Source organism: Lygodium microphyllum, chromosome 1, assembly GCF_053477565.2.
Source record: "Lygodium microphyllum isolate KBCC chromosome 1, Lygodium_microphyllum_v1.1.10, whole genome shotgun sequence".
NCBI lineage: Eukaryota > Viridiplantae > Streptophyta > Polypodiopsida > Schizaeales > Lygodiaceae > Lygodium > Lygodium microphyllum.
Window position 1 is genome coordinate 44,744,097 of NC_141135.1, and position 12,795 is coordinate 44,756,891.

The window sequence follows — 12,795 nt, forward strand, 5'->3', positions numbered from 1 at the left end:
CATCAAGGGGGCCTACCCCTAAGTTTATTATCTTTTGTCACCATTGTTGAGAGTGAGGGAGAGTGAGAGTGAGAGTTTGTGTTGATTGAGGAATTTGGAATAGTGATCTATACATCTTCTTCTTTGTTTTCTTTTTCTTCTTCTCATTCCTAGTAAGAAGTTTGAGTTTGAGGTTGTATGTGAAGTTATAAGATTGCGAGAAAGGGAAAGACCAAGTGTGGTGAAGCTCTTTTCCATCTTCTTTCTCTCTTTCTTCTTCTCTATTTCTTCTCTTGACATGGGTATATTTGGTGGGTGCAAAGGAGTGATCATGCTAGATTGTGAAACCATCTTCGAGCCTTCAAGTTTTCAAACAGACTATTATGCAAAAATGTAAGATAGGTGATTTTACTACATCTCAAAGCTGGTCTTGTGTTCTTGCTTTCTATGGTTAGAGAGGAGGATGTATGGTTAGTTACAATGGAGTGTTGAGAAGACAAGGTGAGAGATTGTGGCTAAAGCAAGTTGCAACTTATGAGAGAATAAAAGTCTGCCATCTAAAGGAGAATGTGCAAGTATCCCAAAAAGGTAAAGACCTTTATTCCCTTAGTAATCAAAAGGATAAACAAGATATTCACCATAAAAAGATAGTCTACAAGCTACTATGGATAGGAATGCCTTTGCTGTGTTGGGTGATGAAGATGATGTGGATTTGTTGGGTCATTGTTCCACTATTAATGAACAGAGTTATTGTGAAGCTTACTTTCCTCTCTTGGAATGTGCACCACATACAGCTAATAGGAGAAGGTATATGGATTTTTTGTTGAAGAAGTACAAATTAGATGTGATGTGTCGTAGAAAGTGAAGTTGGCATTAAAGGTCAACTTGTTTCTATATTTTGGCAAGTATGATTATTTTTATGATGCTACAAGAAGGGGGAAAGTAGGTGGTTCTATTGCTAATTAAGAAGGTCGTGAACTTGTGGATAATATTCAAATGGATGAAGGATACTTGGATAACTTTGTATATGCTTGCAATGGATCATGGAGAGGGTTGTTTGTTGGTAGTCATTAGAAGATAAGATAGTATACCCTTCAATAATACTACTAAGAGATTGGAATATGATAGTGGAAGCAAGGGATGCATTGCACAAGTCTTCATGCATCATATAAGGTGAAGTTGAAGTATATGGGTCCTTGATTGTGCATCATCGACTAAAGGATATAGCTCTTTTGATGGGGAATTTTGTACCTTTCACTTGGCACAAGTGTCATCTTGATTTACCTTGGTGTATTTCCCACTTGGATAGAATTTGTGTAGTAGCAGATGTTTGGTGGATCAAATATGAAGGTAAATTTAATGCTCTTAGATCTTCTTTCTTTTCATCATCTTGAATCATGATTTTAACATGAATTGTGTATGTAGGTAGTTTTTCTCATTGCCATTTCCCATTCATGTTCATTATGTCTATTTTGTAAGATAAATGGCTCATCAAGAAGGTCAAATAAATTTGGGCTTCCACTACTAATAGTGTAATTTGAGGGCAGAGGTGGATTAAATGTATAGGTGTTGTGATCATTTTTTTGAAAAACATGGTCATTGAAAGCTTGAAATAGGAGACAAATTTTCTCTTCTTCTACAAGATTTTGAGATTGGCGAGATCTTGTTGCTCCTCCTACTAAATGTTGAAAATTTTCCTTCAAAGGAAAGAGAAATTTAGCATTGACTATGCTAATGTCCCACTAAAGGAAAAACTAGATGTTTTGGTGAATGCACCCAATCAATTCTTATTTAATGCTCTTAAAGCAAAGCATATAAAAGAGTCCATAAAAATATGTACACATTCTAAAAACACCCACAAATGCACATGTATTATGAAAATGCATACACAACACATATGCACTTACACATATATGCGTACATACATATGTACAAACACATGCACTCATGTACGCACGTATGCACACATGCCTATACACACATAAGCATATGAGTGAGAGGAAAAATGGAGGGAGAGAGAGAGAGAGAGAGAGAGAGAACTATGAAAGAGAGAAGAGAGGAAATAAAAGAGAGGAGACAAAATGGATACAAACTTATGAAAGATGCACATACATACATGCATATACACACATGCAAACACATACATCCATGCACAAATATATACATGCCCAAATACATGCATACATATACATATGTATACACACGCATATATAATGTGCATATATAAGGTGAAAAAAGATGAGAAATAAGGCACTTGGGAAGAAAAGAAAGGAGACAAGATAAAAATGATGAGAGGGAGAGATAAGACATGCATAATTATGAGACCACATGAATGGAAGCACACGTATTTTTCTCTCTATCCCTCTTTTTCTCTATCTTTCTGTCTCTTTTTCTCCCCCTCTCTTTTCTTTTCACTCTCCTTCCTCCCTTACCTCACCCTTCTTTTCTACCTCTCTCTCTCTCTCTCTCTTTGTTTCTCTCCCTCCCCTCTTCCTCATTGTTTCTCTCACTGATTCCCTTCCTTCATATCTCATTTCTCTCTTCCTCTTTCTCTTTGTTATCTTTTTCCTCTCTCTCTCTCTCTCTCTCTCTCTCTCTACCTTCCCCCCTTCCTTCTTCTCCCTCTCTCCCTCCCTCCCTCACATTCTCCCTCTCTTTCAATGCAATCTTTCCATGGGATTGAACTCATCCCTCTCCATGTGTTTCTTAAGCCAATTAAACAACTTGGTCATGGACAAAACCTTGACTTGTAAGAAATTAGCTTGCTTTCTAGAATCAAGAGGGCACCAAATAGTGAAGTAGAGAATCTCCTACCATGAGGCAATTAAGTGGGAAAGAAGAAAAGATTGTGAAGTCTTGATTGGTTGTATCAAATTCAAAACATTCCACCATGAGAGACACATCTCTCTCTCTCTCTCTCTCTCTCTCTCTCTCTCTCTCTCTCTCTCTCTCTCTCTCTCTCTCTCTCTCTCTCTCTCTCTCTCTCTTGCATGCATGGACATGTAATGGAAAAGAAATTCATCCCACGGTCTTAACAATATTCATTAATCTTAATAGCCTCTTTAAAAAATGCTTAGCTTAACATACTTGTTATATTGAAAGTGCATTCCACACTTGACATAAAAATTCTCTTCTATGTGATACTCATAAATGAGTAAAGCTTTCCAGAAGAGCTTTAAAAACATCCTACCCTAACAATGCAACTTGCAATATCTCCCATATCAATAAACCATCCATAAGTGAATGTTGCTACATCAATGCCTTCTTTTGAAACATATATGCAAATTGAAAGTTTCAAGAAAAAAAAGCAAGAAATTATAGGAGTTACCTTTTAGAAAAGCAACTAACACTTTGGATAAAAGAGGTTTCACACTAGCTCACAAAACAACATAAAGATCTTGCAACATTTAGAATCTCCAATTATTAGATTAAGTCTTGCTTGTTTGATACATAAAGTTTTCGACTCAAATTTCCAAATTGGAATCTTGTAAAATCACATGTGAATGCTAATAGAAAGTCATGTAAGGTTTTGGCCACACGGATAAATCTTGTGAATGCATTCTCTCATGCCAAGTTTTGGTCTCAAAGCAAAAATGTTGTCTCAAGCCTAGGTTTTCCATACAATGCCTAATGAGATGCTTTGAGAGTCCTACACGTTCCAAGGCAATGGATTCTTCAAAATCTAATTTTGACATGATAGAGAAACATTTGCTCACTCCGCATACTTTCACTCAATTGTCTTGTTAAGCACCCATTTTCTTAAAGTTAAGCTTGATTCAAAAACCACTCATAAGAAAACCATTCACTAGTAGTCACTTTATTTATTATGTGAAGTTGTAGGGTCTTCATATATTGAATCTTGAAAGGCCCTCACCTGTTGGGCCTAAACTTCTATAGGATTTGGCCTTTGTGCAAAAGTTGTTGAACAAATTACCATTGGCGAAAAATTGGGGTTTGAGGCCAAACTAACATGAGAGGATGGATCGCAAGTCTTCCCCTATAAGGATCATTTTTTTGCAAGAAAATCATGCAATATACCTTTTAGCCTAAAGATGAGTACTTGGGCAAAATCTAACACATAACTCTTCATCCACAACTTTTCGCTTTCCAAAAACATCTAGTCTTGAGGCCAGAACTTCACATGAAAATGTGGCATCCATGTGAAAAGTAAACTCAAATCACGATATAGTAATACAAAATAAAATTAACAAAAACATAGGATTTGCCATTAACACACAATATCTCCCAAAATGATTTGATGGGTACACATACAAACAATTATTGCAAAATCCATGGATTTCTATTTTTCAAATTATCTTAACACTAGGCCTAGTCTTTGTGTGTGTGTGCTTGAAGAGGGGGAAAGAATGGGAGAGAGTGTTTCTGTCTGTTACATATATCAACATCCTTTGGTGATACACACCAAATGGTAGAATGTATATTGTCACTGTTGAACACATCTACTAGTGCAAGATTGGGACCGAGATGCAAACCATGACTGGATTGGGTTATAGTTTTCTAGTTTTATCTCATGAGATTGAAGGGGCAATATATGTGTCCTGCCATGTAGGAGGATTTACCTGTAAAATGCAGAGAAAGATGGACTAAACCAAGATGAACCTGACAGAGATTGTGCAAACCAGGACAGAAAACCAGGCACACTAAATATTAACTTGGTTCATTTTCACAAGTTGTCGGTCGCAAAACAATAGTATAATCAACCTAATAGCATTCTGCTATGTAATGACAGAATGACTGAGACCACTGTTAGAAAAGATGACATAGACCATGGTCAACTGCTCTCAATTTCAAACTAAACTAGCACAATATTGCAATTACAAGTAAAACTAGCAATACAACAAAGGGATGCAGTTGTGCACATCCCAAACCAAGAGGCAATGCTAGCCTCTGATGGACTTATTCTCATCCAAGTGAAGGGTTACAAGTCCATTCTTGACCTGTATACCAGTGACATGTCTGGTCCCGAAGAGCACTTGCGTGCTCTACTACAACAATCTCTGATAAGATACAGAAAACCCTATGATTGGTGCAACAAGGACACTCTAGCATGTATGTACAACCTCGTACAAACAAGGTACAGAAAGAATAAAAAATGTGTGTGAATCACACGTCACAACTCATTTGTGACCTTAGAGCAGTCAAGAGTTGAAGGTGACTGCTTGCTAGATCCCACTGGCAACCTTGCAAAAGAGAACCAGCCTTGAAAATAAACCACTATTCTGTGATACCAACCTGCTCGCATAACATCAACTTCCTAAATGTGAAAGGAGAGAAACACATGAACTCATCAGTGTCATATGCTTTCTTCATCCAAAGCTACATCTTGCAACTGTGTCGATGTGTTGCAATATCGCCGTTTCTTTTTGGCAGGGGAACTCTTCTGCAGCAATAAGGTGAGCCAAGTATCAGTGATCAGCAAAATGCCCTACAGTTTTTACTGAAACCTTTACAATTTTCTGTATGTGCATACAGCACTCGCTATTCAAAAAGACAATTTTTGCAGTTCAAACAGACCCTCTCTTTACCTGTGAAGATGGATCCTCTGACAAGCCTCCTGCTGCAACCACCTTGACACCTGCAGTTCGAAGTTCCCGCAGATGCTGAGCAATCTCCTGGAGCAAATCAAATGCTAAATCCTTTTGCTTGCAAGATTCCACTGTCTGTACTAGAAGCTCCCTATCCCCTTCTAGGACTCTCATCCTTGAAGTAAGCTGCTGCAGCTCTTCTGTAGTTAAAAACCTTCCATCTAAGGGCCGCGAGAGCAAGGCAGGCTGCTCCCATGAATCTTCAGCATCAAGAGTGCAGCCACTATGCTGATCATCAGTAGCAGCTTTGTCTTCAGGAAAAAACAGCCTTCTACCTCGTGCAACCCTCTTCGTGCTCATTTTGACAGTCATCTCTTGTGAAGCATTGCCAGGAGATAACACTTGTTCTTTTGGCAAATCCTCATGAGCTTGATGAATTTCACATTCCTCCAAAGGCCAGCGGCAGTCACTTTGTTGGTTGGGTGCAGTCTGCACTACTTCATAAACATCATGTACAGGTAAGGATCCTCCTGTTGCTCCATCCATCTCCAGCTCTTCTCTGTCATCCCTGTGGCTCCTTCCTGGTCCATGAACGTTTCCTCTACTTATTCCGGATTCATTTTGACGCAGTTCTTGAAGCTCTTCCTCCAATGCCCAGAGACGTTCTAGAATAAACTGTGTTTCTTCATCGTCTGTCGAAAAAACAGACCTGTCCATTGCACTGCCTTCCTGATAGCCTTTGAAGAGATAGCGCCCTTGTCCTGTCACAACATTCTCTGGGATTGTCTCACTGGATGATGGCCCAAGTGTCCCCCCAGTCTCCTCAAACGTTCCTAGTTTGCTAAGTGGAGTGCCTCTTGGTCTTTTGATAGCCTTCCGGTCAGCATTCTGAATGTGTCTTACTCCACATTTGCCACTAACCTCGTACTGTTCCTGCTCATCAGCAGATGACGCATCAAGTAGCATTAGCTTCGATGACTGCACACAATGTCCAACACTGCTCAATTCTATATCATCTCTATTCTGTGCAAGTAACCTCTCCCTGTATAGTTCAAGCTCCTTTTCCAGAGCATGCTTTTCTTTCTCCCTTTTGACAAGAATCTCCTTCAGCAATGCCATGGCATGCTGATCATATTCAGCTTTTTCCTCTGACATCCTTTGCAACTGTGCAACCTCCATTACCATTGCTGATTTCTCCTCTTGCAGTCTGGAGATCATGGCCATAGCTTCACTGGCAGCAATTGCTGCTGCATTCCTTTCTTTCTCCAGCTCTGCTTCAAGTGCATCCAAAAAAATGCGTTCAGCTCTTAGTGCCTCCTTTAAGGCCTCCAAACCCTCTTCTTGATCTCCCTCTGTAAGACTTCCCTCCTCCACTCGTTGAATTTCTAGTTGATGTTGATCGTGCAGCACATTTACACCATCAAGAACCTTACTTGGATGCAGTTTCTTGCCAGGATTGTCATCTGGATCTGTTACTGGTGTAAAGAGAGAGAATTCTTCTCCCGTTTTCTCCCCATGCCTTGCCATATAAATATCATCTTTTAGAACAATAGTGTGTGCCCCAGGTGATGTATATCTTACTTCACCTTCAGTGTCAGAAGTTCCTTCATTCTTGTCCAAACATGTGGCACCAGCTTCTGCTACCATTGATAGATGAGATTCTGGCATGATCTCCTCTCTGGCATTGACATGTATACCTGCAGACAACTCATTCAAGCAAATGGAGACATTTTCCACACCCCAAAGTCCACAACCATTCCCAAGAAAGGTCTCTGATGCAGATAATACTTCCACTGTTTCTTCTAGCTTATGGTTGGCAGCACAATGATCCCAAGCCATATAGTCAACTGGATCACAAAGCTGTTTACCCTGGTCACTACATGCATCAGCAATATTCTCTGAGGAAAAAGATTGTCCTTGCTCTACAACTTCAAGGTCCTCCTTGGTGGTGGTATATGTCCCTGAAGTGCAAACAAACTCTCCTTTCAAATTGCTCAAATCTTCGTCCACAGAAGAAGTTTCTCTACCCTTCTCACAAAATGCATCCGCAAGCTTCTGTGACATGATTGAAGAACCTGCTCCGCTGACCTGAAGTTCTTTACTTTCGTGGTCCAGAGAATCCTTATGTTTATGAGAAGGGAAAGCATCAAAGGATCCGTCTGCCAATGCTTCAACTGATTCATCTCTCGGCATTTCCATCGACTCCTTTGTGGAAGATTCTTTCGTTAAGGTCTCCTGCTCAGCAAACTGTGTTTGCTGATCAGCCATGCTTGGCTCAATGTTGATCTCTTTGTGATTTTCAACATCCTGATCAACATCCTTTGTGGAAGATTCTTTCGTTAAGGTCTCCTGCTCAGCAAACTGTGTTTGCTGGTCAGCCATGCTTGGCTCAATGTTGATCTCTTTGTGATTTTCAACATCCTGATCACTACAAGAGTCCTCACAATTTACACTAGGACCATGCTCCAGCTGGGATACGGATATCTCTTGCCCATCTGTCCCTGAAACTTGTCTGTTTAGATCTTCATTGATTTCCTCGGAGTATGGCATTACCTGCTGTGCATCACCCACAGAAGGTACTATTAAACCTTCCTCATCCGGCTCAATCCACTGCCTCTCCCCAAGAAACTCTATAGTGTCCTGTTGCTTGCTCTCTTCAAACATACTTCTGTCAGGAAGCCCTAGCACCTGCACATCAAAACCTTCATCATCTTGAGATAGATCACAAAACCATCCATCTCCCTCTTGCTGTGATGACTCTCCCCAAAAATGTATATGCGTACTCTCCACTCCCTCTTGCTGCAATGATTCTTCAAGGAAGTGTTCACTACTCCCTCTTACTTGAGAGTTTAAAGAACTTGTTAAATTTACCTCCTGTTCAGCATCATGCACTTGGCTTGACTCAGCAGAATTCTCCAAAGAAACCTTACTGTCCTCCTCTGCACAACTTGAACCCGAGCATCTTTCCACGATAGTATCATCATAACTTTCCACTGGCAAAAATAGATTTTCATTAGCTTGCAGTATGTTTAAGTCCATTGTATCAACAGATCCACCCTCTTCACATGTGCCTCTTTCACTATTATGCTCTCCAAATTGCAGAGCTTCTGAATAGTTTTGTGAAAATTCTCCAGCCTCAACTTCATCTAGCTCTTGACCTGAATCCCCTACATTCTGACCAGCCAAACCTTTACTTTGTTCAATTTCTTTTTCCCCTTGAGAGAGCTGGCATTCCTGCACGGGCACCTCAGGGTGGGCAAGGTCAGGTCCCTTGTTACCATATAACAAAGTATCACATGCCGCCTCTTCTTGAAGTTTGGAATACTCATCATATGAACCCTGCATGGAGTTGCAGGCTGCTCTACTGCTAAACCCTTCCATTGCATCATTGGATAGGGATTGAAATTGGAACACCTCCTCATTAATAGCATCCCATCTGTCTTCTTCTGAGCTGTAATGAGTATTGTTCTCTGTATTAGTTTCCCCATCGCTTACATTCTTCGACTTGTGAGCATTGCAAAGAGTTCCAGTCTGGATACAATCTGGACATTCTTCATTTGCTGAATCAGTGGAAAGTGAAGCATCCTCAGAACAACCCTCTGATTGAGAAGCAGTGTCATCTGAAAGGAGACCTCTTGTAGGCAACAGTGGAAGATTATGATCTTCAATTGAGCCACAGGAACTGGCATAGTACTTTCTCCTTCTTTTGAGGAGGCCATGCTGGTTCAATCTTCGGTAGAGGGGAGTATTACAATACAAGCATCTCAGGTAGGACTCATCACTGCATGGATGATCTTTTCCCCATTGATCAACATGCTGACAATCCATTTCCAGGTCTGCTGCCTCATAGGCCTTTAGGCTGCCTGCATCATCCTTGGAAGGATGGGATGTATCATTATCATCATAGGGCTCATCAGACAAGGAGACTTTGTCAAACTGCAACCTTGAGTAGTATGTTGGACTGTAATGGCAATCAGAACAATGTCCAGCCACCGCAGACTTGCATGCATGAGAAGGGATACCAAGAAATCTTCTGTTTCTGTCGGTTTGAGAAGGATCAGGATGTGAGCATCCTATGTATGCACAAGGAGGTTCCAATCCAAAATAATTAACAAGCTGGGAGGTGATGAAGGCAATGGCAGCACCTAAAAGCAAGAGGATAGAAAGCAACAACTCTAACACTGCATAAATGAAAGCTGACACCTTCCAAGGGTCACTTTCAGAGCTCGGCTCCAATCTTCTGGCAGCAATGCGGGACGTCTGGAACATCAGGGCCCAGCGTTGCACGAGAGAGCTGAGGTTGCTCAGTGATGACTTATAATAGAACATCCTGGACTCTGTAGAGTGGCAAGTGTAAAAAATATAGCCCACTACAGATGAAGTTTGAAGGTTGAAAACCCACCACAAGGTGTGGCCTGAAGTGAGATAAGCTCAGCCCTCCTTGAAGTTGCTCCTCTTAGAGGTGGGGAATGTTACCAGCAATCAAGCTGCTGATCCAGAAAACGGATCCTAACCAGAATCTGCTCACTTGGATTAAGAAAACGTGGTGGTCTCCTCCCCTGCTGTTGTAAGTCTGATGAAATCAATCAATATAAAACAGAAAATCCCCAGAGCATTTGAAGGCCAAAAGAAATCCTTGGAACTTGTATATCCACCTGATAAGCAATCAATAAACAGATAATCTCCAGAGCATTTGAAGGCAGAAAAATCCTTGGAACTTATATATCCACCTGATAATCCTAGAACCTGACCTTTAGGATTGCAACCGATAAGCCAGTGAGAAGAACCCTCTAATCGTGACCTCTGGATGACGATCTAATCAATCCAGTGCCGACATTACCCAATGAAGACAATAAACCTTGAAGCAATGTACCCTTGATGGTTCCAGAATCGGTGCTTTTGAGCAGGTGAACAGATTAATGGGTACTCTGTGGGTAAACAGAGAGGGTGAACTGGTGGGAGTTTAAGCATAAGACTTGAAGCACGGTACTCTCGGTGATCCCAAAGTCCTGCTTTTGAGCTGGGGAGCAAATGAATCTGGACTCTGTGAGCAAACAGAGATATTGAAAACTTGAAGCAAGGCACCCTTGATGATCCCAACAAAGTTCTGCTTCGAGCAGTTGAGCAGATGATTAATGGGGGACTCTCTGTGTGTGTAGACAGACCGATTGAAGTGGTGAGAGAGGAGAAAGAATGGCAGAGGATTGATGGCTTTTGGAACAGAAGTCTGAAGAAAGAACAAAATGAAGGAACAGAGACTCAAAATCGGTGAGAATTAAGAACCGATGAGGGCGACCCAACAAAGAATGGCAGCAAACAGTCCAATATTTGACAGGACACGAGTCTGCCTAATTTCAGGAAAGCAGAGTCACCGGGGCCCAATTCAGCGTCATCAGACACTGAAAAGGATTAAGGATAAAGCTAGGAAGGAATCCTGTTTCATAAGCATTGTAAATTGCAATCAAATGGAGGCCCAGAATTGAGGCAGAAGTGATTTGTGGGGGTGGGTTTGTCAAGAAGGTTGGTGCAAAGGCAAAGGTTTTTCCTTTTGCCCATTTTCTATTTTTTCAAAAAATCAAAAACAAACCCCCCCCCCCTCTCCCCTCCCCTCCCCTCTCCTCAACACCCCAGTGACCCCACCGTTCTTCTGCCTTTCAAGGTTAGTTGGGCTGAAATTACTTATTAACTTATTTAGCTTTTCATTTTTCATTTTTTTCTTTTGCTTGTTCTGTCAAAATAATTTGGGGCGGACTGACATGAGTTAACTAAGAGGGTTGCAGTGTCAGCGTGCACCTGTTTTACAGGCAACTTCAACAACAGTTCGCACAGGAGCCTGGAGGATCTCTCGCAGAATGTCAGAAAAGAAGCTTCTCTCTTTCTTCCTTTTCTGCTGCTTTTTGGGTAGATTATGATGTCGTTTTGATATCTTCGAAATTTGGCAAAACACCCTGCAGCCCTGCTTACAGCAGACATTACAAACAGTCATAGGAGCAAATATATGCATTACCGTAAATACACACGACTTGATTTGCTGTCTTTCTTGGTGGGCATATTTGGATCAACTGAGAACCTGCTAGAGAGATCAAATGACAAGGAATCGGTCAATTTTTGCACAGACAGTACAATTTTTTTAAAAAATCCAAAAGAACAGAAAAGAAAAGCAAGATGCTCATTGCAGTTTTACATCTTTTCTTCCTGTTTTTTGCACCCTGATTTGAATTTTAGATCCTTCACAGGAAAGGTCTCTCAAGACGCCCCACCACCCACCAAAATACACACAAAAGAGGGCTTTCTTTTACTCGATCCAAAGTCAGATTCTCCTCATCCATGGCCCCCGCTCTCCGCGCCGCACCCCCTCCCCCCCCCCATGTTCTCTCTCTATCAACATAGACGGTCCTCCCAATAATGCATGTGCAATCCCCTGCTAGACAGTTGTTTCTCAACTAATCTCACACCCTTCTCCTTAGTTAGTCTTAGTGTCTCTACTTTCTAGTACTATAATCATCATCATAAGGTTCCATTCCGGTGCCTTCAAACTAATCTTTTGGCCTTCCGATCAATGTAGCCATCATAGTTTTCCTTCATCATCAATCTACTAATATGGTTTACCCCACCCAAAGTGTGTTCATCATAACTCCCTCTCCCTTTGATTAGAACCAAAGCCACCTCTCACACTGTGTGGGAGCCATTTATTCCCTTAATGTTCTTCTTTCTCCCCTTATGTCACTGATCATGGGCACCCATCCATCATATCAAGAACTCATGCACCGATGGTAGTGTCACGCCTAGAGTCTTGACTAGACTTTCAAAGTAAAGCTAGCCATATTTTTAGTAAGGAAGCAAAAGAACATTCCACACCTGGTCACCCCCAGAAAGTCTAGTCTAAGTTAGGCGTGGCATGACCCCAAGTGTGTGTTAGATTCACTCCTTTGCCTCCTCTAAAAGAGGTGATGAATCGGTTGTGCACCTATCTTGGGAGTGTGCTCAAGTCAAACCACTTTGGAAGTCCATTCAAAACTAGTTGTAGGAAGCTAGCCCTAGGGATAGTTTGTCTCTTAAGGTAGCCATCTTTGGGGAGGAGGCAGTAAATCTCATAAGAGCAGTAACCTTAAGGTTCGTATGGAGGTTCAAAACTTTAGGTGTTTTTGGAAGAATTAGGCATAGAGTCTTGATGGATAGGAGATCCAAACCCTTAACTCGTATCCCACTGCGAGAAAAGCCCCAAATTTTAGTACTTTGGCAATTTAGCCAAGTTGCACTCATGATATTG

General features: G+C 41.2%; 1 protein-coding gene across 2 annotated transcripts; it reads right to left on the reverse strand.

Moving 5' to 3' along the window:
* Positions 1-4,752: 4,752 nt before the first annotated feature.
* LOC148041059 (uncharacterized) lies at positions 4,753-11,105 on the reverse strand. Of its 2 annotated transcripts, XM_087676257.1 has the most exons (3): positions 8,397-11,105; positions 5,526-8,213; positions 4,753-5,380 (listed from the first exon to the last, which is right to left on the reverse strand). In XM_087676257.1, the coding sequence occupies exons 1-3, from the start codon at positions 9,852-9,854 to the stop codon at positions 5,294-5,296; spliced, it is 4,233 nt and encodes a 1,410-aa protein (XP_087532383.1). In that variant the 5' UTR covers positions 9,855-11,105; the 3' UTR covers positions 4,753-5,293. The 2 variants fall into 2 exon arrangements, with proteins under 2 accessions (XP_087532383.1, XP_087532375.1); XM_087676249.1 differs by having other exon boundaries at positions 5,526-11,105.
* Positions 11,106-12,795: the final 1,690 nt, after the last annotated feature.

Excerpts from the sequence above, each read along its gene's own strand:
- LOC148041059 (XM_087676249.1), bottom strand. The coding sequence starts at position 9,854 with ATGTTCTATTATAAGTCATCACTGAGCAACCTCAGCTCTCTCGTGCAA. Across the intron at positions 5,381-5,525 it reads CAGAGGATCCATCTTCACAG|AAGAGTTCCCCTGCCAAAAA; the intron begins GTAAAGAGAGGG and ends TTATTGCTGCAG.